The sequence below is a fragment of the Cornus florida genome, unplaced genomic scaffold (assembly GCF_030987335.1).
Source record: "Cornus florida cultivar Cherokee Brave unplaced genomic scaffold, ASM3098733v1 CherokeeBrave_3.0.0_Hap2_Chr10, whole genome shotgun sequence".
Taxonomy (NCBI): domain Eukaryota; kingdom Viridiplantae; phylum Streptophyta; class Magnoliopsida; order Cornales; family Cornaceae; genus Cornus; species Cornus florida.
The window spans coordinates 95,311,810-95,333,241 of NW_026775580.1; the positions used below are offsets into that span (position 1 = coordinate 95,311,810).

Here is a 21,432-nt window from a genome sequence, read left to right on the forward strand (position 1 = left end):
AAATTCGATAATTTCCCATTGTAGGAAAAAAAAATTAACACTACATAGTAAAACTATAAAAGTAAGAATAATCAAAATGCAGGCCAAAGCCCAATTATCGGGTGAAAAAAAACGGAATGTAAAAGGAAAAAATATTTGAACTGAGCCGTTATGGATTGGGCCAATCAGCGCACCAGACCATCGTGCTTGCTTCTTGTTGGTTGGGCATGGCCAGAAAAACACTTACAAGATTCCCCATAAAAATTAATATTCTGTTAATAGGATAAAAGAGTTAATATTCTGTTAATGTTCTCTTTTATATTCTTTGAATATTCTCTTTTATATTCTGTTAATAAAAATTAATATTCTCTTTTATATTCTGTTAATAGGATAAAAGAGCTAAAAAGATTTTTACAATAGAAGTAATTAAATCTTGGAACACGCAATTACACGTGTCCAACAACCAAGTTTGCGATTAGGCTACCAGCGCAACTATGATTAGCACCCCTCTTATTATATAGCCATATAGGAAGTTCCTCTCATAAAGCAATATAAAATAAAATTTTAGTAAACACAATTCTAAATAGAATTTTAAAAATTAATAATAATAATATATAGTTGATAATCACTATTAAAATCATAAATTTCGGTTTTTAATAGATCTATAGATATAAAATAATTAAAATTAAGGCAACTAATTGAAAAAATGTAAACGGTTTCATAAATTGGTTATACGTGGAAAATAATTTATTATTCACATTATATGTTCATTTTTATATAAGGTTATCAAATAATATTGCATGATTTTTGAAGTATGTACAGTATATAACACTGTGGATGTAAAAAAATTGTGATATATATACACATATATGTTATTATATTTTATTTAAAAATAAGATTTTAGAGGATGTGAGGGGGATTTTGATCAATTAAAGTTTGAAGTTTGGAACTTGCATTGGTCGAATATGGCAAATGAATTTTCTATAAAAGAGGGAAAAGTAGTGGGTCCCGTCTAACAAAGTAAAAAAATGTCATAACAAAAAATTTGAATATTTCCATCCCATCTTCACCCAGTGCCGATCACCTGTTAAATAAATATTTTATTTTTTAAGAAAAAAACAACAAAAAGGATGTAAGCTTATAAAATTTTAGAAAAGTGTTTATATATATATTTTCTCTCCAAATTCAAACAAACAAATTTTTTTTATTTTATTTAAAGAATAAATGTTTATTAACATGGTGGTAAACTTAAGAAACCAATGTGTTTCGATTTTGATAACATGTTAGGAAACAAAACTCATTCTAGGTCTTTCACTAACATGAAGTGTTTCTTGCTTTTGTTTCACCCGAAAGCAAAATTATAATTTTAATTTCTTGAAACTAAAACATAAAGTTAAATTATGTTCATAAGGCTTCATATTTAATAAAATAAACCAAAAATTATATCACTAATTATATAATGTATATTCAACAAAGAGCACAAGTGGATTAAAGGTTTAAAATCAAAGAAACAATAATAATTTATAAAATAAACCAAATTTTTTTTTTTGGTCAAAATATAAAATAAAAGGAAAACGTTAAAAGTAGATAGTTTTTTTTTTTTTTTTTTTAGTTAAAAGTAGATAGTTGTTTTTAATGCAATTATTAAAAAAGAAAAAAAAAAGGGGCAATTCTGCTGTATTTTATTAATTTTGTATTGGAACAATAAATGCTTCACTGCGTCAGGCCGAGCGTGAGCATCGGCGGACTTGTATCGCTCTCTTCAAGTCGGCGGTCGCAACGTCTTCCACTTGGTAGCGCCTCCAATTTTCTCATCAGCTTCACCGCTGCAAAAATTCACTCTCAGCTTTCACGCTGCGTCTCATCATCATCAACAGCAATGATATCGACGATGGCCTTGATGGCTCCACCGACGGCCAAGAAAGTGAAGCATGAAATGGAGTTGTTCGGAGACGTCAGAGTCGACAACTACTACTGGCTTAGCGACGATTCTCGCTCTGATTCCGAAATCCTCTCTCACCTCCAAGCCGAGAATGACTACACCGATTCCGTAATGTCTGGTACGTATATATATATATGTATATATTCATAGGCAAGAAACACATACACCCACTTTTGCCCCTCTGGTACTTGACTTTCTACTTTGGATTATAACTTCTAGTGTATAGTCGTACATATATTATATTATTTCATTCTTGCTTCTATCATTCATATTAATGACAATCTATAATGTATTGTTTCTCAAACTCGTCTCTCTCACTCATACAATCAGTAATGTAACAGTTCTAAGATTTATTTGGTTGCTGAATGAGAAACATCTAGGGAAAGGAAGGAAAGAAGGAAATTTTGAGTGGAAGTTTTAGATCTCCATTGGTTTTACATTATTGGAAGGCTAAGTCCTTGGTATATAAATTGTTCTTATATTGGGTATTTTTATATTTTTCATCTTATATTTTTCTATGTTCTCCGATGCCCTACACTGAGTGCGTGTTCATCTTTGACATCTACATATGATCATTGCAGAAATATACACAAATGTATACACAGGACATTTATTTATGAAATAATATACATTATTTTCTCTTTTTGAGTATTATGCCTTTTATTGTGTTCCGTAGTCGAGGAAACTTGGGAAGCCCATTGAATTAGGCAGCTTTGTAAAACTTATACTTTAGCATTTCAAACACACCAGACTTTATAAGCCCACAAAGAAATGTGCACACATTGCTAAGCTTCACCACTACTTAAAACTTAAATTTAACTATTTCTTGCCTATCTCCAGCAACAATTTTTTCTTGTCACATATCAAAGACATTGATAATAATAAAACATCAAAGCTAATAAATTTTCCAAGACCCAAGTGGGTCACATTTTGAGATGTTTTGTTTGGTTGAATGCAAGGGGAGAGAAAGAGTTTTTACCGTCCATTGTTAGGTGGTAAAGAAGAAATGAGAGATTTTATATATTTATACCAATATACCCTCCTTATTTAAGTTAATACATAATTCATGTAAAGCATTCATGGGTAATAATGTCACTTTATGGTACATACTATAATTATCCTTCTATTCCCTTCTTTCTGCCATCCAATTTTGGATGGATGGATAATGGTGAGCCAGGAAGGATTTCTCATCCATCCACCCTTTCTTTCTCTCCAACTCTCCCAGTTTCCAGTGTACCAAACAATGGAGACATGCTTTATCCTTCCTCTCTTCCCTCCTCCCCTCTTCCTAACTACTGAATGAAATCATGAATACTTAAGCAAGCCATGCTTAGGCCTCTTAAGGTTTGGATCAGTTCTTTAATCTTAGTTCCTAAAGTGAATGACTAGTTAAATTCTATGAAATATCAAATGTGTAAGACTGTTGGCATTTGATTTGAGCGTGTCTATGTCAATGGCTGTTGACATTTGATTTGTGTATGTGCACTTGTTGTGTGTTATAATGCAACTTATGTTATGCTGACACCCTAAGAAAATAATTTACACACAGTGGGAAAATAAATAACTGTAAATACTGTCGATAGAATATTTCTAGATCCTTTGTTAAAGGACTAATCCAAGTTGAAAATTGTGATATTGAATGTGTCAACTTATCCATTGAGCATAGTTTCTTTCTGTATATTATATGGATGATCTGATCCGCAAGGACCATGATTGGGAATTTTTTTATTGTCTTTCTCTCAGGAAGAGGCGAAATATAGTCAACTTGAATTATGACACAATTGATGAATGCCGACCTTGTTAAGTTGATTTATTTATAATAGAAGTGATGGAAATGAATTATGGTTTGTAGACTCTCCTAAATCCCACATTAAAGCACTTATAGCAATCATGCATTGTAATATTGAATATATAAACTTATTCTCATATTTGAGAAGGCTAGGTTTATAACTGTTCTATTACTTTTTCAGGGACCAAACACTTCGAAGATCAGATTTATGCTGAGATTAGAGGACGAATCAAGGAGGACGACATCTCTGCACCCATACGCAGAGGTGCTTACTATTACTATAATAGGACCTTGGAGGGAAGGGAATATGTTCAGCGTTGTCGATTCCTTGTTTCTAATGATGGTGCTCCACCTTCTGTTTATGATGTTATGCCTACTGGACCTGATGCTCCTCCCGAGCATGTTATTCTTGATGAGAATATTAAGGCCCAAGAGCATGCATTTTATCAAATTGGCGCTTTTAAAGTAATAAAAATTTCTCCTATGTGCTTCATTGTGATAACCTTTTTCTTTGCCCTTTTTCAATAGTTTATTCCTTATTACTTTGTTTCACTCTCCCCTTGCCCACCCCCTCCACCCTTCTCTCTCATTTTATCTGTCTCCAGGTTAGTCCAAATAATAAACTAGTAGCATATGCGGAAGACACTAAAGGAGATGAGATTTATACAATTTATATAATTGATGCTGAGACCTTAACACCTGTGGGGAAGCCTTTAGTTGGTGTGACATCAGATATTGAGTGGGCAGGTGATGAGGCCTTAGTTTACATCACAATGGATGCGATCCTTCGGCCGGACAAGGTATGATTTTTAAGCTGAACTCATGGTTGAGATTTAATCTACCATTGCCTGCCTCAGCTGTCTCCCTGTTTCTTTCCATTGAAGATTTTTTCCTTGCTTGTCCATCATCCATACAGTTTCTCTCTCTCTGTGTTTTTCTTCATTACAATAACATTCTCCTTCCCCTTTTTAATCTGTACTAGTTTAATTAAAGATTTTTTAGCTCAATTGGTGTCAATATGCTGTTTTCCTACAAAGAAATCTTTGGTTGGTTCTCTTAAGGTGTGTTGGAGAATTGAATGGTTAATACAATCTGTCATGTGCTAATTTTACTGATAACAACCTGCACAGCACATGTCTCGCAGTCTAACGACCAGATAAAGGTGACTATTAGGCCCTGTTTGGAGGGGCTTCCTGCACCCTCAGAACGGGCTTTTAAACCCCAAAGGCCTGTTTCACAAAAAGTTCAATTGTTTGGTTAAATTTGAAATGGACTTTGACCAAAATTTGGATGCTTGAAAGCCCGTTCAGCAGAAGCAACAAAGAATAGCTTTTAAAACCAGTTCCCACAACGTTAGCCATAGTAGATGTAAAGTACAATCTTATCCATGTTCTTATCTCTTTATCACTTCTAATTCTTATCTCTTCATACAATGTCTCGCTAAAACTCCATTGCTTTCACTGAGTAATGTCAGAAAAACACCTGGCCACCAACAACCCGACACGGCGACACATCTGATAACGTTGTCACCGGCTAACCCCATTCTCCACCTTCTATGTTGCCACTTACCACTCCACACCACTGCCACCGGCTAACCTCATGGGCAATATGGCTATTAGTTGTGATCCTTTTATTAGCTACATGCCCCCCACTGCTGATTCCACTTCTTCACCTCCTAATGCTTTGTTCGGTAGGAAAGAAAAAATTTGAATGGAAGGGAGAGAAGGGATGGATGAGACATCCTTAGGGAAGAGATTGCTTTTTTGTTTGGTTGGATAGAAGAGAAGAGAATTAGCTTATAATTTCCTATATTCGTTAAAAGAGAAGGAAAGAGAAAGTTTTAATTATTTTTACCATTATATCAAATAATATTTATAAAATTGTAATTTATATAGGATATTACTGAAATTTAAAACTTGTATAATTTAGGATAGTATTTAATTTAAAACTTCTATAATAGTCCATTTGTCTTCCCTCCTTTCTTCTGCCCATTTTTGGGCAGATTAAAATTTGTAAAGGAGGAAGGATGGGTCATCCTTCCTATTCTCCTTTCTTTCCTTGTATCATCTCTACTGAACAAAGAAAGTTTGTTCCTTCCTTCCTATTTTCTCTCCATACCTCTTCCTTCCTTCCCACCGAACCTCTTTTTCTTTCTATTTGGCTTTGTGTTGAGATATCAATTGGTAGAACCATACGCAGGAACAAAGCCTTTTTATTGGGCAGATTCCTCAAAAGGAATTCAAGAAATTGCAGGGCCTAATACTGCCACCATATAAATTAAACCCAAATAAAATTTGATCAATTATCTAATTAATTGAAGATTAGAAGAGGAAAGAGAGAAAGACAGATAGGGTGTAAAGTAAATGGAGGATGAAGAGCACAACCGGAAAGGTGTGGTGAGAGATGAAACACGCCATTGATTGCCCCTTCTTCTTAAATGCAGGGTAAAACTTTTAATTAAAAAATAAAAAATATTTTTAATTCTCAAATGACTTTAATAAAATTCTTCACCAAACAACTTTTTTATTTCGTATTCATTTTATCAAACTTGCTTTTACAAAGGACTTTTTAATGGAGGACTTTTCATATTAGGAAGCTCCTCCAAACACAACCTTACTTTTTTCAGTTTTGGCTTCTTGAGCTGAGTGCAGATACTCCCCTTGTGACATACATCTTCATTTCATGGTGGTCCTGGTTATGTATTTGTCTGTAAACATTCATGATTCTAAACATTATGTACCCTTGTTCAGAATTTGCTTTTGCAAATTGCAAAGACGAAGGGTCATTGCTTGGTGTAATGGTAAAAACTCAAATTGGTACACTTCTCATTATCTTCAGCTCTCATCTTCAATTCTTGGTTTTTGTCCCCATCCTGCTCTTTTTTCCTTGCTTATTTGGTTAATCCTTTTTTCCCAAAGGGATTAGAAAATATAATTGGTAACATTATCTTGCAATTGGAGATAGGAGATTACATTCGCTCTCATCCTGTGCTTGTATCCTATTGTCTAACTTGTTGGAATGCAACCAAGAAATCATTCTCCTTGTCCTGCTTACCTGCAAAAGAAATAATATGCTTATTCTTTATTGTGAATGGTATTCTACCTAATCTCTCTGCTTAGCTTGTTTTTCTAATTAAATTCGTTTAATAGGTGTGGATACATAGGTTGGGAACAGAGCAATCCATAGACTCTTGCCTTTATCATGAAAAGGATGACATGTTTTCCCTTGATCTTGAGGCGTCTGACAGCAAGAAGTTTTTGTTTGTTGCATCTGAAAGTAGAACTACAAGATTTGTCTTCTATCTTGATATTTCTCAGTCTGAAAATGGGCTTATAGTTTTGACACCTCGTTTGGAAGGCATTGACACATCAGTAAGCCATCGTGGAAATAATTTTTTCATTAAGAGGAGAAGCGAAGAGTGCTTCAATTCAGAACTTGTAGCCTGTCCAGTGGACAACATATCTGCAACCACAGTTCTTCTTCCTCACCGGGAAAGGTAATACAGACTTACGTTTCTTGTTGATTTCTATTGGGTTGTGGCGTTATTCAAAATATTGTTTTAGAATATTTTGTTCTATGCAAATTATAGTTTTACCTTCGTATTAACATAAAGGCTGGGCGTTGTGGTTCTGTTGATGTTAATGCGAGACGGAAAAGCATTAGGAAAGGGGGTTGCATACCCCATGAAACCAAGAATCAAAGAAAAGCTTGAAAGTAGAGCTCAGGGATTTGGCTTGCCATCCTTCCGTTTACCTGCCGTTTTTTTTCAAGAGTGGAGATCCTTGATCCCCAGACCCCTGTTGTTTCTTGTGAGGCTCCACAATAGTGTGTATCTCATGAAGGGGGGAGGGAGGACAAGTGGATCCAATCAAGATAGGGACAGGGAAGGAAGGACCACTGGATCCAATCAAAAGGGTTCTTCACTCTTCTCACCAAAGTCCTGACTCAAAGGAAAGAGGGAGGACCATTGGATCCAACTAAAAAGGGAGGGAGGGAGGGAGCAGTGGATCAAATTAAATCTAATGAGGCCCTGACTCGAGGGAGCTCCTACCTCTTGCCAGTTAATCTCTGGCCTACCACTATTCTGGTTAAAAACCTCGATGTTTCTTTTCTTTTTCTTTCCTCCTCTTTTCCATCTTCATTATTTTTATTTATTTTTTAAATCTCCGCCCTCGTTCTGCATTACTGGTTTTGTATACTGCTGAGGAAAGTAACTCACATTTCCTCTTTTGAATTAGTCAATTCTTTTGTTAAATGAGTACTCACTCATATTATTCCTAGTGCATTTGAGGCAAATTAAAATAGACGAACCAACGGACACTTGAGCTAATCTACTTAGGTCTTGCTTAGCTGGTCTGTTTGACAACCATGCTTCCACCAATTATGCCTGTTTCTGTATTGGAACATTCTGACATATTCACTAAGATATTCTGTTCGACGTAGTTAGCTTACACTTTGTAATGGTGAAGAATGTTGGGGACATATTCACACTTTATGAATTCTGGTCTTTTATCTCAAGAAGTAATATCTTTTTCCAACTCATCATTGATACAGCTAAGATTGAGTCTACTAATTATATCCAAATCTCATTTTAGATCTTTTGCCTATCCTAACTTGTACCAAATTACTCTTGTCTATGTTGGAAAAACAAATATGTTTAGGTTTTCCACTGTATATAACAACCTAAAAGTGAGAACTGAGAAAGATTTTATTACCTGAACCTGCGTGCGTGCACACACACAATAAAAGGAAAAAAATAAAAAGAAAAAAAAGAAAAAGAAAAAGAAAACCTGTAATAATAATTTGACGGTAATTTTACAAGCTTTGTTATGTATAATGATCATGTGTTCTACTTGTTCTTTTAAACTTAAAAGCAAACATCATCGTCTGATAGCAGCGTATGTACTTGAATGCAGCTGCTTTAAATGAATGATCTTGAGACAAACATATCTGCATAAGCATCATCAGCGTTGTATGAACACACAACCATATGACTAACTATCTGAAAGTTCTTCTGTTGCTTGTCTCTGTTGTGATGTTTGTAATTAAGTCCAGTAAGTTTATAAAAGAAAGGAATTTTCCTGGCAGATTGAATTACACATGCATTCTAGTCATCAAAATTGTATTCTGTGATGCAGCCATTCTGTAATTTAACTGCAATGCACTTTTATATTCATTCTTAGTAAATTGTAGAGAAATGTGATTTCTTTTCTGGTCACCATTTCATAAAGTTTTTCTTTGAGGGGCACTGTAGTCACGAGTTAATTAGTTTCAGCTTTTGTCCAGTGTAAAGATTCAGGACGTACAGGTTTTTAGTGATCATCTTGTCACATATGAGCGTGAAAAGGGTCTGCCCAGAATAACTATATATTGCCTCCCAGCTGTCGGAGAACCACTTGAAAGCCTTCAAGGTGGTCGGTCTGTTGATTTCATTGATCCTATATATTCAGTGGATCCATCAGAGTCAATATTTTCTTCCAGCATCTTACGGTTTTCTTATAGCTCAATGAGGATTCCTCTCTCTACATACGATTATGATATGAACACAGGGATTACAGTTCTGAAGAAAATTGAAGCAGTAAGTTATATCAAAATAGACTATCAAATTCTTAGCAGTTCTAACTGAATATTATATTACATGTCTTCGTTGTAGTTCAGTCGTATTTGGACTCATTAATTAGTGTGCTCTCTTTCCTTTATTTGTGGATACTCAACTTCTTTATTCATCAAAGATTTGGTTACTAGTTTTCTTAAGGTTGTTCTTTAATATAAAATTTATATTTGATAAATTTCCACTTGTCTCATGTTCCTCTGCTAAAGATATATCTTCCTCAAAGCTTCCATGTTTTGGAAGGAATCAGGATTTTGCTTGATGTAACAATGATGCTGACTCCTTTTTATATTTTAATGGTGAACATACTTAATCTATCTGCTACCATGTTTTAGACTTGGTTGGGATTAGTGGAAGATTTCTTCCTTTTCAAGTTCTTCATAAAAAATTTGTGATTGTGGCCATCTGGTGGAAAGGACAGCCATCTTTGAGGTTGCCTCTGCCTTCACTTATTTCCCTCCTAATAAAATTTGTTTAGTTTCAAATAAGAAAAAAGAAGAAAAAGAGTTCTAAAACTTAACCAAGTTTGTAAATTTCAGCTGTAACTTCCTTCTAATAATCTGGGAAAAATTTGTGCTATGGTGGTATATTGTTAGTGGATTCTCGAAAATACCATAAATTGAGCTGAAAGTTTGGAGTTACTAAGTTTGTCTGTGTGATTTTGATGCAGGGCGCACTGCAGAGCCTCTTTTAATTTAAAGGATCAGATTTAGTGTTTAAATAAGGGGCAAAATGCTTGTAGGAGCTAGGGATGCAGGAGATAGGAATTGGTTATGTTTTCAGAGGTATTCAGTTGCTGGAAATTCTGCACAGCTTTATTCTATGGTTTTTGGGTGTTACATCGAAGAGCAAAAGGCGAGGGAAGGGTAAAGTTCAATTAGGGTCGGGTTGGACAGAGTTTTGGGAATAAGAAAGAATGGTTTTGGAGATTTGTACTTATCAAAAAAAAAAAAAAAGAAAAAAGAAAAAAGAAAAGAAAGAATGGTTTTGGGGATTTTTCTAGGTTTTCTCGTGTTGTTTGAACAGTAAATCTGGCTCGTTGTGGTTCGATGGTTGCTATTTGGAGCTTAGCCAATGACCAGTAAGGCTAAGAGTCTGGGGTCAAAGCTATGCCCGGAAGATGGAATTGATCAGCCTTAGCCTCAAAAAGTGAAGCAAAAGCTTCCAAATCAGTAAAAGAAAGGTTTGCTGATTCTGCTGGCGATGTGGAAGCTGACATGGCAGTAGTAGAATATTTGATTTGGGAATGATTGAACTTATTACAATAAGAGTTTTATGGTTGAGTCGCAAGAAGAATGGTTGATGATATCTGATTGAAGGTATAGAAATGCAGAAAATGAAAGAAAAGGAGAAGAAAGTTTGACAATTAAGCTATTCGTTACATCTAGATTCTCAAGGGCATCAAGCCTAGGGTTAGAATTGGCATCCAGAATCCCAAAAGAGTTTCAAAGCTTATGAAAAATCTCAGTGGAAATAAGTAAGCAAGTGATATATAGGTTGCTGCACTATTTGAAAACTAGGTAGAGAAATATTGACTCATTAGACCTTTATAGACCAAATAAACTATCACTAAGCTCGGCATAATAAAATAACCTGGCCCAAACTGAGACCAACCTGTTTTTTTTTATAAGTAAGAATTTTATAAAAAGCGCTCAAAAGGGGAGCGCATCCCAAGGGAACAAACAAAGGCCAAAACAGCCATTACACTTTAAAAGAGGCCCAAAAATCAACAATTTCTTCTAAAGATCTATAAGCTCTACCTAAGACCCAACAAAAAAGAGTGGAAACAATAGAGAACTTAAGAAAAGAAATAGGCCTCTCCTTCCCCTCAAAATATCTTCTATTCCTTTCAAGCCAAATACACCACCACACATAGAGAGGTATAGCCCTCCAAGCATCACGAACTTGGGCCCCCACAAAACACCATCTCCAAGCCTCAACCAGCTCTCTAGCGGAATGAGGCATGACCCACTGGAACCCAAACAAGGCCAAGCATCAAATCCCAACAATCCTTGGCCATGGAGCAATGCAAAAGAAGATGGTCCACTGTGTCCTCGTCCCTAAGATACATGTAGCACCGATTGACCACCACCTGATTTCTCCTTCTCAAATTATCCTGGGTTAAAATTTTGCCCCACACAGAAGTCCAAGTAAAGAACAACCTATGACAGCCTATGTCTTGCAAATATTGAAATTAAGAGAATATGCTCAGTTCTAGAAACTTGTATCTAAATAAAATCAAAACAGAAGCAAATTAAGCTAGAGAAAGCATAAAATAAGGACCAACACAATCTAAAACTAGACCTTAAGAGGTCCAGAATGGGCTTGCCTTCAAATCTAATAATTTCTTGAAAAAATTCCCTATCTCTTATGAAGCCTTCTATATCCTTGCTCCATGGCGATGGAACATGAGGAAGAGCTGTTGTAAATATTTTTTGTTATATAACTTTTGATTATGGAACCCTGTTGGTGAAGATTTGGAAGTGGAAGCATACTTTCTTCACCTTTTAAATTTTCAACCAACCAATCACAAAATTGAAATTAAAACGAATCAAAAACATAAAATCTAGAATTTGTATGACCAACACACATCAAGTTTTGAATAGGACTTTGCCAAAATCATATACCCAACACATGACTCATATACCTAACATTCAATTTCTGAGGTAAATAAGGCGAGTTTTTAGGAAATGCTAGATATGTATATAAAAACTTTTGATTTTTAATGAAATATTTTTGAATTGCAGGTAGACCTCCAAGAACTTTTGGAAGATCAACTTCACCTTTTATTTCTTTTGGTGTCTTAGAAGTATCTACATGACTATGCCACTATGCCCTAGATTTCATCTTCTGCATTTAGTAGACTGTACATGAAATTTGAGACTGATGCCTATTATTTTGGTGACAACTATTTCTCTCTGTTTATTAAACTATTTTGTTGTCATTACTTTTCTTTAAGGTATATATGGTCAAATATTAATTTATTTTTTACATATATTTTTCTAATGTTTGACTCAGGTGTTGGGAGGTTTTGATGCCTCAAATTATGTAATTGAAAGGCAATGGGCTTCTGCTTCAGATGGTACTCAAATTCCTTTATCAATTGTTTATCAGAAGAATCTTGTGAAGCTTGATGGGTCTGATCCATTACTACTTTATGGTTATGGTTCATATGAGGTAATGTTTGATTTTATGAATACTTTATGGTTATGGTTCATATGACCTGAGGTAATATTTGGTTTTATGATTACTTTGTGGTTATGGTTCATACGAGATAATGATTGATTTTATGAATCAAACAGCCACATGTTCAGGAAGAAACATTGACTCATTAGGGACTTGGGGTGGTTGTACTCAGTCGGCTTATTAAGCTACCAGATGTGTTTGGTCCTCATTTTTTCAACTTTTATGTTTACAACAACCCTCTATCAATTCTAAACTCAATTAAAACCTTAGATTTGTGAATCAAATTTTAAAAAACACAATCTAAATCTTAGATTAAAAACACTCCAACCTTTCACCTGATCAGTAAGGTTTTGCTTTTTTGCAAATTCTTTCCCCACCCAGATATAATATGAAAGTGTTATTTGATAGTAGATCTATAGATTGTTAATAGATGTTATGTATGTCTCAATTTTTATTTTTATTTTTATTTTTATTTTTTTTCATAATTGGTGTTGTATTGATGTTCAAAATATAAAGATTAATACAGGATCACAGAGGGCATACCCTCAGAAAACTGAAAAAGAAAAAATGTAGGACAATGTGCTTATTGAAAAAGCCCATTTCCAGTACAAAAACAATAAACCAACCCAGGAATTATCGAATAACATCATTAAGAATAACACCCACCTCCATGAGAGCAGTCCTTGCCACTACCCCCAAGAGAACACTAGGAGATCCATGCAATCTATTATTTCTCTCTCTCCAAATATGCCAAAGACCAGCAGCAAACAAAAATATGATCTGTATTATCAAGACTATTCTGACACAAGGAGCATCTAGCAGCCAAACACACCTTCCTTATTTGTAAATTAGTCATTGAAGGCAATCTATCCTGTAGACCCAGAACTGCTGTGATAGACCACCTAGGCCTTGCCTTGCCCCAACATAGTTTATACCATGGTACCTCTATCCCCACACTTCTAGTAACTCTCCAAGCATTCTTAAAAGAAAATTTTCCATCATCCCACTTCAGTAAATCTTCCCCAGCTCTTATGTCAACTGTCTTCAAATAATCCCGAACTGAAATCAAACTGTCAGCTTGCAAAATATTGAAATTCCAAACACCATTCAAAAGTAAAGAACTAATAGTAGCTTCTCTGGGTAACTGTAATCTTCTTATCACTCTGTGACCGAACGAAGACCTGAAGAAAAGTCCTCCACACCATGGATCCTTGAATAATTTGATCTGCTGTCCATTCCCAATCTGGACCTTCATATGCTGCTGTAAAACTTCTCTAACTGCCACCAAAGATTTCCAAACAGTTGAGCTTGTGTTTCTGCTAATCACAGTCCAATAATTAGAATGTGAAGCATACCTGAAATTGTACCAAGAAATTCACAACTTGTCTTTACTATTAAGAAAGTCCCAGGCTAAGACACATCTGGAGGCCATTTGAATATCAGACAGCTTACGTAAACCTAACCCCCCTTCTGCTTTGGTTTTAGTAACCCTATTCCAGTTTAAAAGATGCATTTTCTTTGCATTTTCAGTACTGCCCCAAAGGAAATCCCTACACTTCTTCTGAATTTGATTAATAACTGCCACAAGTATATCATAGATACTACACCAGTATTGAAAAATAGGTGTGACCACAGCCCTGAGCAACTCCAATTTACCTGCTAATGATAAGATTTTGGTGTCCCAGCAGGTTATTTTACTAGAGATCCTATCCATCAGCTCTTTACAATGAGTTCTCTTCAGACCATTTGGACACAGAGGCAACCCCAAGTATTTAAGAGGGAAACAATCTTCAGCACACTTCAGGACCTGCAACAAGGCATTTTTCCTTCTCACAGCTCTGGAGAACAGAACCCTACTTTTCCCTTGATTGATCTGTAATCCAGTATTCTCCTCAAATCTCTTGAGAATATTATCAATCACAGTAGCATTATGAATTGTTGCTTCACATGCTAACATCAAGTCATCTGCAAAAAATATATGAGTAAAAGGATGTTGAAACTTTTTCACAGCATTCAAAACAACCAGCTCTTTCTTCTGCACAGCCTCAGCGACTAAAGTTGAAAAAAGTTCTCTAATAAGAGTAAATAACAGAGGGGAGAGAGGGCATCCTTGTCTCAGCCCTCTCTCTGGTTTAAAAAACCCAGCAGGAGTACCATTCAGCAAAATTGAGTATCTAGATGAATTGAAGATGGAGAGAATTAACTCAATCCAACCATCTCTGAAGCAACTTTTTTAATGCTGACACCAAACACTCCCAAGAAACCGAATCATAGGCTTTCCTACTATCAATCTTAAGGGCCATAGCAGGATGAGTAAGCTTGTTAAAATCCCTCACCAATTCATGAGCCATGATGAGTGCTTCTTGAATTTTCCTACCTTGTACAAAAGCACATTGTTCCATTCCCACCAATTTGGGTAAAACTAAAGCAAGTCTGTTTGCCATAATTTTGGTGATGATTTTATAGACCAAATTACACAGAGCTATTGGCCTAAAATCTCCCAATTTAGAAACATCTCCCACCTTTGGAATCATTGTAAGAAAGGAACAACTTACCTTATAGGCATAGTTTTAGTAGTAAAAAAATGTTGGACGGCGGCCACCACTTCTTTGTCTACCACAGTCCAAAAAACTTGATTAAATCTTGCTGGAAAGCCATCAGGCCCAGGGGCTTTATCAGGAGGAAAGTATGTCTCAAATTCTTATTGGGTTGGGAGTTGTATTGGTTTTAGAATGCTCTACTTGAGCCCCAAGTAGTTGCTTTCCTTGCCCAACAGGGATTTGTATTACTTGCTCACCAAGCTAGGGTTATGAACTCTTTATAAATAGAGAGGGTTGGAGTTGAGTGGATAGGGCAGAGAAGAAAAGAGAATGGAGGAGTGAGTGAGTCGAGAAGAGAGTGGATGGGTGCAAAAGGGCACCAAGGGTAGAGAGATGCAGCTTCATATGAGTGAGTGGGTAGAACACTGATGATGGGGAGTGGTAGATCATGAAAGGCCCAACTATCCAACACCATAACTCGGGTAGAGAGTGTTTGTGTTTGTCCACGGTTAGTTGTTCAAAGTCTCAATTGGTGTAATTTCTCATGAGGCAGTAAGGGAGTGGACATTCTCTACAGTTGTATAGTCTCTTCTTTATTTCTTCTCTCCATGGACGTAGATCGAGTTCGGTCGAACCACGTAAATATAGTGTTATGATGTGTGCTAGTTTGTGAGTTGCTTACGTTGTGCCGAATGAAGGGGATTAATTCCCAACAATAGATATTGGATCGGACCTCTTGATCCACCGATTTTTCAATAATTTTTGAATTTTCTTTGAAGGGGATAGCGTTTAACACGACTAAATGACAAATGCCCTCGACGTCTATGACACTGATGTAATTACTGGAGTGTAAGAGTACCGTTAGGTTAAACACCTGACTGAATATTAGCATTAAGGGTAAGAAGGTACTGTCCCAACAAATTATAGATTGTTGCAGAAGAAGAAGAAGAACAACAACAACAAAGAGCAGTGTGCTCTACTTCTGCCTATTCTCTCTTAAGTTATTAAGAATGAAAGTTATAATAATTACAATAAGGCCCCCACTATTTTATCAGTTATGTTGAATCCCAACACTCCCTCTCAAGCTAGAATATTGATATTTATTATGCTCAGCTTGTTATATATTTCTGAATAGTTAGTTTTCCCCAATGCTTTGGTAAAAGTATCTAATTGAAAATTTCCATTATTAGCACTCTTTTTTGTTGGGTTTTTGGGAGAAATTGTAAATCCATGGAGGTGATAGTTGATTTTTTGGACTCTATGAGTTAGAGGCCCTATTTGGGCTTATGTAGTTTTTGAGGGATGCATTCCCCTTTTGAATGCCTTTTTATATCAAACATATCAAAAAAAAAAAAAAAAAAAAAAAAAAAAAGTAGTATCTAATTGAGCTCTTCATTCAAAGTAAAAGGTCATTATGTTTTTACTAAGTACCAATCTCTCACAAAATGACAATCTACGTCTGTATGCTTCATTCATGATTCATAGGATTATTAGCTATGGACATAGCTGTTTGTTGTTTGATTATCTCAAACCATGGGCTTATTGGCAAATCACATAACTTGTAAAAGAGATTTTACCACATTATCTCACGTGTCGTATCTGCCATCCCTCAATATTATGCCTTTGCACTTGATCTTTCTACTACAGTTTGCTTCTTGCCATGTTACCAAATTATTTCTCACAAATATACAATATCCCAAAATAGAAATCCTGTCCATTTGGTTTCCTACCCAATTAGCATATGAAAAACCAATAGTACCTAAATTCTTGGAGGGCTTAAAGATAAGTCCTCTACCATGTGCTCCCTTCAAATATTTTAAAATGCAGTAGACTGCAATGTGGTTGTCTAGGTTTTTGCATGAGTCGACTAGCTATCCCAAAAGCAAAGGCAGTGTGTGGCCATGTCACTGTAGTCAATTTCTCAAGAAGTTTCTGTGTCTCGTTGGATTATTATTGACATAAGCGTATTCCTTTTTGCAATTTTGTAACCTCTATTTTGAAAGAAGTTTGTGTATCTCATTGGATTAGTATTGAGATATGCATATTCCTTTTTGGGATCTTGCAACCTCTTTTTGAAAATGTACCTCAGTTGACCTGTGTCTTTCGTGTGACAATATTTGTCTAGAAAATCCTCAAGTTCATCAATACCTTGCTGTCATCCAATCACAACAATATCAACTAGGATGATAGAGCCACTTTGACACTGGTGTGCAAAGACAGAGTGATCAGACATAGTTCGCTTTAACCTTAATTTACCCACAACTGTACTGAACTTCTCAAACCAAGCTTTTGAAATCTGCTCCAACCACTCATATTTTTCCTTAACCTGCACGAGATATGTGACTCACCTTGAGTAACAAGCCCAGGTGGTTGCTCCATATTTACCTCTTCATGGAGATCTCTATGGAAGACTTATAAAAAAAATGGAGATCTCTATGTAAGAAAGCATTCTTCATTCTTGATATCAAGGTGGTAGAGGGACCAACTCTGTATTGCTGCAACTGATAAAATAACCGGAACAGAACTAAGTCAAGCTACAGGTGAAGATTTTTTTAAAGTAGTCCATTCCGAATGTTTTAGTATATCCTTTCGCCACTAAACAAGCTTTCAACATTTCAATTGTACCATCAGATTGATTTCAATAGCGTAAACAATCTACAACCAACTGCTTTCTTCCCTTGAGGCAAGGGCTAAATAGTATGATGAGTGCAAGTGCAAAGTGCCTTTGCATTTAGGAAATAGGATGGACATCAGCAGATGGAATTTCACCCAGAGTAGATGATTGGTGGGGAGGAAATTTGTTTCCTTGGGATGCTGATGATAAACTTGAAGTGGTTTACTATCTGGGCAGGAAGTGTTAGAAACAAAGAGTAAAGGAATCATAAGATCCCGATCCAAGGACTGACAAAGAGAAGAAAAGAAAGAAGTGGCTTAAAAAAAGTTACATCCATACTTCCAAAACAGTGTGTGAGTGAGGATTCCTACAACTATACCCTTATTGAGTGTGCAAATGTCCAAAAAAAACACTTGTGACTGCACGAGGAAATAATGCGTCACTCCCAGAACTTCCTGAGCAAAGCAAACACAACCAAAGACACTGGGTGATAACCAAATAATGGACGGTGAGGATAAAGAATAGAATGAGGAGACCTCCCTTTAAGAATAGAGAGGGCATACTATTAATAAGATGACAAGCTGTTAAAAACAGCACCTCCCCAAAACTCCCTTGAAACATGCATATGTACAAGGCATTAGCTATTTCAATCAAATGCTGATTCTTACATTCTGTTATACCATTTTTTTGGGGAGTAGAAAAAGGAAGATGTTTGATGGATAAAAACTTGAGTATTACAAAAATCAGAAATGGCACCTTAGAATATATTGCATGGCATTGTTAGATCTCAAGACACGAATTGCATATCCAAATTGAACTTTTTTACTAAAAATAACCAAGTCATTATTGAGTAATCGTTAATAACAAAGTATGAACCTAAAACACCTAATTTCAAATAACAGATTTTTTTTTGGGTGCGTACTCTGGTAGAAATAGTTGGGCTGCTTGTTATATGCACCAATAAAGTGTGTTAGACTACCAATTGTCCCAAAAGCTTAAGCTGTGAAGGAATGTCCCAACAATGTGTATCAAGTTCTCCAATAGCCTCCCTCACGTGTAACCCCATCTTGCATGTGGATAGATTGAACGTAATAACTGTGAACTTGCAATCATATGCAGAGAAAGGAACTGAGGAACAGATGCAGGGTTGGAATCTAAGACCTCCTAGAACCAAAGCATTGATACCGTGTTAACCACTATCTAATTTAAAAGTTTAAGTTGTTAGAGAGGCTGAAGCTTAATATTGGCTTAGTTTTATTATAGGGTGGTTGTTGATAAAAAAACATTTCTCATAAAGTTGGCTCACCATGGTTTAAATATCAGATTTCAGCGACCTATTTTTTGTATTGGAAGTTAATTCATTTTTTTTTTTTCTTCCCTGAGTTGGTTCAACAGAAAATGGGTTGGCTCCTGAGCAGACTGTGTGAGGTCTGGTCCTGTGTAGAACTAGTTCCTGAAAAATGACTATCTTGCAGCAAGTTGATGTCATATTTAGGATTCAATGAGTCAATTGAGGGGTCCGGCTACTTGTTGGCAATTTGTCTAGGGTTCAGCTACATTCTGCAATGAGATGGATTCATGTTCTGACAAAGTGATGTCGGCATGTTTTTGGTTGTCCTGACGACCCTCGTTTGATCTGTTATGTGGTTTCGATGGTGAGATATTAGGGTTTCTGTAAGAATAGTGCATCTATAGAAGTTTCAACACAGATGGGATAGATGCCATACCATATTGTAGCAGATGAAGAAGAAAAAAAAAAAGAGAAAAGGGAGAAGAATAGAAATAAGGAGAATGAGAGAGAACAACAAAGAGCAGCATGCTCTACCTGAGTCTATTCGCTCTATTTTATGGTTATTAATGAATTAATATATGATAATTCCAATAGAGGCCCCACTCTTTTATATGATAATCCCAACATAGACCATAATATGAGACAACACTGTTAATTGTTCTCCTAATCTTTATTTCTAGAAAAACACAGTGATTAGGAAAGTGTAACTGAATAAATTAAAGAGTCAGCAAAGAAATTTAGGACATGGAGTACTGATGAGAATGATATAGAGGAAAAGTGACGACTAAAACCTTTAACAGAGACCGATAACGAACCATCTCCCACTAAAAGTACTATATGAGTAAAGTTGGAAGAATTGGTAGTAGAATGCAGATGAGGTATGAAATCGGGCAATCGAATGCCTAAGATTCTACACCTCCTCTTTAGTATTAGTAGTAAGTAGCGCCATTAGGGTGAGATGTGGCCTCAGAATTGTCAGATACATGACCATGTGACTTAAAGAACCAAATTTTCCATTACCTCAGTTCTTGAGTAGGATGATCATGAAGTTTCCAACACTGATCCCTAGTGTGACTCGTGACACTTGTCTTTTCGCGCAAATCACACTTTAGTTGGAATTTCACAGAACTTTTACTTTTGTTGTTAACACAATTTTGTCTATTCTAGTGTCTTTCTCAGAGGTATTGACTATTTCAGATTGATCTGGGGTCACAGTATGGAGTAAAGCACTTCTCCAATTTTCCTCTTGCTGAACACATACTTAAGCTTGTCTCGAGGAAGGAAATGGGTCTCTACTCATTGAACACGAATTTGATCATACTCCATATTAAGACCAGTAAAAAAAAATTATACACCCATTCCTTTTCAATCTACTTTTGAAATTTTGCAGTTTCACTAATACAATCTACTTAGAAATCTTGATAGTAGTTTAGCTCCTGCCACAGGTATTATGCTCATCATGGTATTCAGCAATGATCTATATTTTTTATTTGGTCTTGGCAGTCTTGTGCCTGAGTTTATTGACATGGGCATCACTCCCCATGTATGAATAAATCTGAGTTGTAGCATCCAGATGGCACATGTTATATCACGAAGAAGATAGTCAAGATTTATACATGTCTGCAAAGTATGTAGTAATCAACACATCACCAATATATTTTGAGACTCACTGAATACAAGAATGGTCGGATGACTTTAACTTTATGCTCACCCCTGTCAGGAGTCCATACAAGCCATGATATTGAACTAACAATAGGCAAGAAGCTGATCATGCTAAATATTGGTCCCATCTAACTTCGCTGGACCGATCTAAAGGAATGGTAATTTCCAAGACTCCCTATGTGACTCAACCAATCTCCTTCACTGCTGGTAGAATTTGTACTAATCTTTGACTCGTCTACGCATACAAATGGGCATTACCCAATACCCACCAGAATATTGCAGCTTGAAATAAGTATTTCCACTGAGGAGATATGGTAGCCTTTAAAAAGCCGAAGCATGCTAAAAAATCACCACAGGTTTAGCAACATGCTGATAAAAATGAAAGATTTCAGTAAGAACAAATTAAAAGAGCTGAAAACTTAGCCCTACAATGATGTCATTATACAGACATACAGCACACGTCTGACAATTCCCGACATGCTTTCAGTACATTGCAATGACTTCTGAGACTCTGGCTGATGGTTTGATACTAAGTTGAAATGTGATATTGGTTGAGATTAGGTTTGAAATGAGAGAATGAAGAAGAGAGATACCGTAAAAGTTTAGGAGAGATTTATATTTCATATCTTTACACCCACATGTATTTTATACATTACCAAATGAGTAACAATTAGAAAAAGAGCCCCACACTAGAATTTTCCAACATATTGTAATGGAGAGTCCTAGCATCCACAGTTTTTTGAGAAAATAATGTAACGCTTCTTGTCTTGCTTGTATTTCAGGATTCTTGTTTAAATTACTTGGTGAATGCTTTTAAT

General features: G+C 35.8%; 1 protein-coding gene across 2 annotated transcripts in view; it reads left to right on the forward strand.

Annotated features, from left to right (window-relative positions):
• Nucleotides 1-1,671: 1,671 nt before the first annotated feature.
• The window catches only part of LOC132276060 (uncharacterized), a 36,542-nt gene continuing 16,781 nt past the window's right edge, over nt 1,672-21,432 (forward strand). For both annotated transcript variants that reach the window (XM_059777312.1, XM_059777313.1), the window contains exons 1-6: nt 1,672-2,039; nt 3,892-4,175; nt 4,316-4,510; nt 6,860-7,206; nt 8,997-9,288; nt 12,340-12,498. In XM_059777312.1, the coding sequence (XP_059633295.1) occupies nt 1,688-2,039; nt 3,892-4,175; nt 4,316-4,510; nt 6,860-7,206; nt 8,997-9,288; nt 12,340-12,498 (1,629 nt within the window). In that variant the 5' untranslated portion in view covers nt 1,672-1,687. The remainder of the gene's footprint in view (nt 2,040-3,891; nt 4,176-4,315; nt 4,511-6,859; nt 7,207-8,996; nt 9,289-12,339; nt 12,499-21,432) is intronic.